The 8,091-nt window shown below is 32.5% G+C and overlaps 1 protein-coding gene across 2 annotated transcripts; it reads left to right on the top strand.

Annotated features, from left to right (window-relative positions):
- The first annotated feature begins 3,567 nt into the window (after positions 1-3,567).
- Positions 3,568-7,622, top strand: LOC121130084 (protein N-lysine methyltransferase METTL21D). Of its 2 annotated transcripts, none has more exons than XM_040725792.2 (2): positions 3,568-4,162; positions 5,353-7,622. In XM_040725792.2, the coding sequence occupies exons 1-2, from the start codon at positions 3,936-3,938 to the stop codon at positions 5,774-5,776; spliced, it is 651 nt and encodes a 216-aa protein (XP_040581726.1). In that variant the 5' UTR covers positions 3,568-3,935; the 3' UTR covers positions 5,777-7,622. The 2 variants fall into 2 exon arrangements, with proteins under 2 accessions (XP_040581726.1, XP_071749858.1); XM_071893757.1 differs by having other exon boundaries at positions 3,786-3,884.
- Positions 7,623-8,091: the final 469 nt, after the last annotated feature.

Below are 8,091 nucleotides of genomic sequence, written 5' to 3'. Positions count from 1 at the left end.
TTAAAGCTTTAAGTAAGCTTAATAATTTGAAGAAGGTTTTCCTTTTGGAGGAGAAAAAGAATAATGCTCATGACGGTTCAATAGATCAGCTACAATCAACTGTGACAAGAGAAAAAGGAAAAAAGGATATAACCATTTGCTATGATGGCTCTGATGTCGATCCCCAATTCTACTTTGAGTACAACAAGGATGACTTAAAATTATAACTCTGCAAAAAATCTTCAGGGTTATGCTCCGTCTTTAATGAGCACACACGAACGTCCAAACAGGTTTTGAATATAATTGAATCATTTTAGGAAAGGATGTTCCCAACTCAGGAATTGAATAATAATGACAACTGCTAAAAAAAATGAAATTCATTCTTTATACTACTATCAATTACAAATTAACGGGCCAGGCGGAAAAAAAAAAACAACCAGATTTACTATATGTCTATCCCCAATATATTATTTATTAAGAAAAAGAAAAGTGTCTATGTAGAAGAAATGGCTAGATCCGTTTAAACTGATATCTCAAGGAAAAAATGGCAGCATAAAAAAATTGGAAGAGAAAAAAAAAGAAAAAGAGTCTAGGTGGAAAAATGGCTAGATTCGTTCAAACTGATATCAGAAGGGAAAAATGGCAGCGGAAAAAATATCAGGAGAAAAAAAAAGAAAAAGAGTCTAGGTGGAAAAATAGCTAGATTCGTTCAAACTGATATCAGAAGGGGAAATGGGAGCTGAAAAAATGGCAGGAGAAAAAAAAGGAAAAGTGTCTAGGTGGAAACAATGGCTAGATTCGTTTGAACTGATATCTGAAGGAAAATTGGCAGCGGAAAAAGTGGCAGGAGAAAAAAAAGAAAAAAGGACTAGGTAGAAAAAGTGGCTAGATTCGTTTGAACTGATATCTGAAGGAAAAATGGAAGCGGAAAAAGTGGCAGGAGAAAAAAAAGAAAAAATGACTAGGTAGAAAAAGTGGCTAGATTCGTTTGAACTGATATCTGAAGGAAAAAATGGCAGCGGAAAAAGTGGCAGGAGAAAAAAAAGAAAAAATGACTAGGTAGAAAAAGTGGCTCGATAGGAAAATTGGCAGCCGAAAAAGTGGGAGGAGAAAATAAAAGGAAAAGTGACTAGGTGGAAACAATGGCTGGATTCGTTTGAACTGATAAGAGAAGCAAAAACTGGCAACGGAAAAAGTGGGAGGAGAAAAAAAAGAAAAAATGACGAGGTAGAAAAAGTGGCTAGATAGGAAAATTGGCAGCGGAAAAAGTGGGAGGAGAAAAAAAAGGGAAAAGTGACTAGGTGGAAAAAACAATGGCCAAGATTCGTTTGAAATGATTTCTGAAGGAAAAAGTGGGAGGAGAAAAAAAGGGAAAAGTGACTAGGTGGAAAAAACAATGGCCAAGAATAAAAAAGTGGCAGGATAAAGAAAAGAAAAAATGACTAGGTAGAAAAAGTGGCAGGATAAAGAAAAGAAAAAATGACTAGGTAGAAAAAGTGGCTAGATTTGTTTAAACAAATATTTGAAGGAAAATTGCCAGCGGAAAAAGGGGGAGGGAAAAAAAAAAGGAAAAGAGTCTAGGAAAAAAACAATGGCTAGATTCGTTTATACTGATATCTGAAGGAAAAAATAGCAGCGGAAATAATGCCAGGAGGAAACAAAGGAAAAATGTCTATGTGGAACAAATGGCTAGATTCGTTTAAACTTATATCTCAAGGGAAAAATGGCAGCAGAAATAATGGCAGGAGAAAAAAAAGAGAAAAGGGTCGAGGTGGAAAAAATCGCTAGATTAGTTTCAACTGATATAATACCTATCACTCAGTTGGCGATCACGAATATAATATATTCTAAGATAAAAGAATAATTAGGCAACACGAAAGCAGTTCCAATGGAAGAAGAGCTAATCACTTGATTCTCCCGTTACTCATAGATCGACAAACAAGCATAATATATTGAAAAATACAAGGCATCTAATATTTTCGAGGGTTGGAATCTCCGTCCCAAGGAAGGAGTCCATTCTACTGCCTTATATCTTCCTTAGATTCTGTCATAGTTTTAACCCTTGAATATAATCATTTTTATATAGGGATGAATATATTCCTAGCCTAGGAAGGAAACCACTCTACGTATGTTCGCTTCTTAGGGTAAATTTTCATCCCATCATCGTCCCCATATATATCAGAAATAGAGTATCTCTTTTTGAGGATAAAGTATCTCAAATCTCTTCTTTGATCCTAATTTTCTGAGAACATAAAAGTATATCTGTCTTTCATGAATGAAGATCAATTTGAGCATATAAATTAAAAATCTTTGATATGTTTCAACATAAAGATAATAACTAATACTCTTGTTTTGATAATCCTATGTAAACATATTTTACTTTATTTTATTTACATATACGACATTAAGTCTTTTTTTTATTCCATTATAATTGTAGTGTTTGACAAAAGGAGTATGACTAGACATTGACCAATTCAACGTATATATTTTTATCACAAATTGATAGATGTAACTTTTATTATGATACATATCCTCTTTAGCAGTTTATTTGATTCTTTCCATGGATTTGCAGAAGTGGAATGGGGGGGATATATTTGACATAAATTAGTTGAAAATTATGCATTTTTTAAATATACATAAGCAGAAAATAACGATCGAAATCACTAGCTTGATGATATATATTGTATTCATAAAACGAAGTTTTAAGGTCCTTTGATGTGTATTTAATATCACCAGAAATGGACTAGTGCCCAACACGATCATAAGAAATGAAAAAAGATTGTATTTTTCTTTAATGGAATAGTACACCTAGATTTAAATAAACAAAACAGTTTCACAAATGCCAAACTTTTAAAATACAATAAGATGCAGTTACGAGTAATATAAGGGACTTAAAATCTTGAAGGTCTGAAACTGTACGTACGGGAATTAACCAAATGAGATAATTACATGAGACTCGTTATTAATTATGTACTTAAGTTTATTCAATAAATAAATTAATTAATTGAATTTAACATTGACAAAGGAATTTATATTAATAATTGTTTTTACAATTTAATGAAATTTGATCTGGATTCTCATTCTAAATTGAAATGAATGCATAAATAGAGTTATAATATTCAATAAATTTAATAAATATCACTGAAGACCATTATTATCTATTACAAATTCAAATGTCATTGTATCATACTAGCAAAATATACATAGAAATTCGTTGAAAGAGCCTTTAAGTCACATGTAATGGTTCTCATAACTTGGCTTGATACATTGGAAGTATGAATTCAGAGACCTCGATACACAACTTCGAGGATTCCAGTCCTTTAGGTACGTAATGTAGCCCGTTCCCTTCTCTTTGGGCAAGAAAGAAGGTTTATTAAGGTATTTGAAAGATTTGGATTTTTATATCAATTTATTTCAATCAAGGACCTTTGTTTAGTATTCGTATCATTTCATACTCAGTCATTGATACGCTTATCAACTCAATTTATAGAATAATAACTATTCTGTAAATAATAATTCAGCAAGTTGGCAACAAGATTAATACAGAAGGCTAGCTACCATATGTTTTTTTTTTTTTTTAATTCTTCCTTTCCCTTTTATCAGTCGAGATTGTGCAGAGTGGATAAAAAAGCTAGGAATGATCTAGCTTATTCTAAGCAATATTATGCAAGTTGTATAAATAGCTTGATATTATCGATCACAGAGTTCTAGCTGTGATTATTATATAGCTTTTGAACTAGCGATTATAGCTAAACCCTCTGTTCTTTTTCTTTCCTTTTTGATTCTTTCTTTCTTTTTCCCTTTTTTCTTCGTATTTTAATTCAATCCCCAATTCAATTCAAAATCTGGGAGTTGTGAAGGAGAGAAAAAGAAAGAAAGAGAAAGAAAGGAAGAGGCCGATCTAGGTTTGAGCAGCTAAGTTCTAAAAACTAAAAGGAAACAATTTCATTCATTGAATGGTTTTTGTTCGTCTCTACGAAGCAACGACAAACTCCTCCTCGAAAAAGACGACGCTTAGCATCGGCCAAGAATTTTCCGGGGAGGAAGGAGTCGTTATTTGGGACGCTGCTCTCGTATTAGCCAAGTATCTTGAAACTTTCATAGACGGTCATCCTTGGAAAAGGGCATTAGAATTAGGAGCAGGCACTGGATTTATTGGGCTCCTTGCTGGAGTTACATTGGGGTAATTGCTAATGTTCTTCCTCTCTCTTTCCACTTCCTGTCCATCCTCTCGTAGCGACATCCTTTCAGTTATATCTCAGTCCAATGCAATACTCCTGCCTGTCATTTACTTTCTTTTTGACATCTTATGGCTTTTATACTCTTTGTTTGTTGTGATCATTGTAGCATTTAAACACTAACTTTTAATCATACTTAATAAAATAAAATTAATGTGCAACTCTCTGTTACTTTTTTGGGGTTATTCAACACAAAATACTTATAGATACTCATTTTTAAAAGGATTTCTCCTTACAATTTTGTTTGATTGAACACTTAAAGCATTATATCACTTTTTTTTTTTAGATAAAAATGATTTTTTAGATTGTAATACCTAGAAAATATGATATAAAAATACTTGGGTTATATATCTTTAATAAGTAAATATTATTTGAAGTAGACTCTTGAATACTATTTCGATATAGATTTTGAATCCATGAAAAAATAGTGAATTAGAAATGTATGTAACTACAAACGTTCTTTTAGAAAACCTGGGTTTCTAAAGACTCCCAATAAAGTAACTGAGGGCTAAATTCAGCATTTAATGTTAGGATATGTACTTAAATTCCAATCAGCATCGTATTTCAAACACTTAAATTTAAAAAGGGGAATTATTTGACATTAAAGGCTGTTCAGAATTCAAGTATTTACCCTTATCAGTCAATTTTTTTTTAATGTATAATAGAGAGTTGTGCATTTTGGAAATCGGTCTCTTATTATTGTAATACTTATATGATTAATGTAATATGTTGTTTCAAATGTATAAGAACGAGCTAAAATTTCCATTTGAACACCATTGTAATTGGAACACTGCACTTCAAAACCAATTAATGCAATATTTACAATATACATAAACAAGGCACAGTTAAATTATGTATAGTGAAATACTACAAATAATCAATGTTGAAGTGAAGGGTTCTAAATATAATCCTGTTTGGAATTCAGATATTTAGCCAACAAAAATATCCCTGTAAATCGTTAATAGTGTGTTAGCTTTCTGAAAATAACTGACAACTCTCCTTTAGAGTATAAATTTATCGCTTAAAAGTTCCATAAATGAATGTTAAAAGAGAGTAAATTATTTTTAAATGCCATTTAGATCTATATTCAATATTTGTATTGTTTGTATATTGATTTTTTTCTTTTAACTCATAGGATCGATTGTTTAATAACTGATGTATCGTCTATCCGTCCATTAATTGAGAAAAATGTGAAGCGAAACGCTTCTGCTGTTAAAGACGGAGTTCAATTGATTCCATTCACTCTTGATTGGAATCAACCTCCATCTCTTGGAAGTCTTCCCTTTCAATGCTTCGATTTAATTCTCCTCTCGGATGGGATATACTATGAAGCAGGAATAGAGCCACTTGTATCTGTCCTTCACTCTTATTCAACTAAAGATACCGACATTTTAATCGCTTACGAAGTACGCCCCGATAAGGATTATATCCTGGAAAAGTTTTTAAAGCTTGTGGAGCCTATATTTAATGTAAAGAAAGTTGTAGATGGCCTAGATCCAGTATATTCTTGTGACGATATCTTTCTCTTTCATCTAAATAAAAAGAATGAGGGTATATGAAGTCTCTGCTGGCCCTCCGTCCCGGAGTCGTTTATACATACTTTCTATGGAAGCCGTAGCTACCTACACAATGAAATTCATCCGTAAATATGTTAAACGCCAAGGTGAAGAATCAATTCGAATACTTAGATCTTATCTGGGTTCCGAGCTGCCTGCATCAATATTGAGGGACGTCCTTAATCATTGTATTCTAAAGGATATGTATCAGTGCAATCATAATCCTACAGAGTGCTCTGGTCTCGAATTATGGAGAACCTTTTACCACCCCAAATTTACGGATGTGAGTGTGGTCCATCATGAATTTGCTTTTCCCAAGACCACTAATTATCCGGATATTATAAGAAATCTGGATCAATTAATTAGCCTCGTCCTTCAATCTGACCCGCTTCCTAAAATTTCGTCTTTCAAACTAGAACTGGAGCAATGTGAGAGTCGATTTTCTATACAAGATCAAGTCTTACGCGCCCTTAAGGTTCTGGCCGATGGAGTTCGGGTGCTCGAAATACCTGGACTTTGCACTAATGAGCTCTTAAATGTGATAGCACTTAATTGTACAAACCTTGAAGTTTTGAACATAAAGGGATCTCGTGAGCAGGTGAATGATCGTGGTTTCGTGGATTTTCTATGCTCAAAATCTAAGAAAAAGAATAAAAGTGGAGTCCAAGAAACCTTGAAAAGACTTGATATATCTCGCTGCACCTTATCTCATCAAGTTTTGTTTTATTTGGCTAATTTAGCTTCTTTATCAGATCTTATCATTTCAACTACTCTTTTGGATGAAATTCATTATTCATGTGAAGGTCATGCTGTTCTACAATCAGACTCTGGGGAAACCCTAGGATTAGAGAAGGTGGGACTCTCCTCAGTCACTCAAATCAGTGTAGAGCATGAGACTATCCTACAGGTTTCAATTAACAAGGTTATGGCGTATCTAAGAAACATGTTTCCCAACGCAAAGAATATACAATTAAAAAACTGTATTGCATGTGAGCTCCATGTCACTCTGATTCAGCATCCAACACAGATTGCGTTTATGAGGGAGAATATCCAATCATTAGAACTCATTTCTGCTGATTATTTTGAGTTTCCTCGACTTGTATATCCTTGTCCTAATTTAGAGACATTGTCTATTGAGAAGCCAACTAATGATATATTTAATACCGATCTGCAAAACGTCCCTCTTTTATATGGAAACCCGATCCCTTTTGTTAATTTAAAAAACTTATCACTCTCAAGAATAAGTCTGACCAATTTAACTCATTTTCTCTCTAAATCTAATAATTTAAGAAAATTTAAAGTTTTCAATATTGGACGTCGAGAAAGGCCTAGATGGACTGATGATCGTGTTAAGGAAATACTTTCTCCTACTAGCGTGCCTCATTTGGAAGAATTCCACGTTTCTTGTTTACCTAATGAAGGATTTTCTACTTCTGAAATGAATAGATATCTACACCTCACTAAGGAAACAGTTAATTATTTGACTCATAATTTTAAGAATCTAAAACGAATTACAGGAATCGAATGTTGGAACCCACGAGAAAGTAATATCCAAACAATTTCTTCAGTACTCAATTCTGAATTTGCGTCAGGGAAATTCTCAATCACGTCACTCTAAGAAGAGTTATTGAATTTGGTTTTTGTTGATATGATTTGTATATTTTAAATGTTTTTAAGTAATATTTCTTTTATTTTGTCATATGAAAAATATATTCATTTAAATTAAGAAGAAAACAGATTTTCTATTTAATCCTCTATTTTAGCAATTTGACAGTTTTTTGTGTCAAAAACTTGATGAATGTAATTAAAACTAATATGTCAATGGATCAATAAACAGGAAAACATGCAATTTTTTTACTTACGACCTTCCAGTCTTGCAAACGTATTGTTTCATTAAAAAAATAGGATGAAAAAATGATTGTTCTTTAACTCATTCCAAATCTAACTTAGGTGGTGTTTTATGGAGAAAATAATTCATTTTTTATATTAACACTTCTTACTAAAAACTAGATTAAGTTGAATTCTGGAAATATAGATCTAGGGCTGTCGGAATATATAGATCAGATAATGCTAATATCTATTATAAAGGTTCCCATTAGTATTGGAGAATCCTTTGATATGAATGTTGTATACCTTACTTGAGCTGTAAGTAATAGTTTTATAAATGGGACATTCCCCTCGCCGGTCTTCAGTGCTGCGGCTAAAAATTTGGGATGTTGATGTGAATTTATAAAATAACCTAATTTTAGACAACTTTTTTATTTTTATAATAAAATTATTAGCAACTTACATAGTATTGAAGTAATGTATGTGTGCGT

Source organism: Lepeophtheirus salmonis, chromosome Z (genome assembly GCF_016086655.4).
Source record: "Lepeophtheirus salmonis chromosome Z, UVic_Lsal_1.4, whole genome shotgun sequence".
NCBI lineage: Eukaryota > Metazoa > Arthropoda > Copepoda > Siphonostomatoida > Caligidae > Lepeophtheirus > Lepeophtheirus salmonis.
This window is presented reverse-complemented; position numbering and strand designations above follow the sequence as displayed.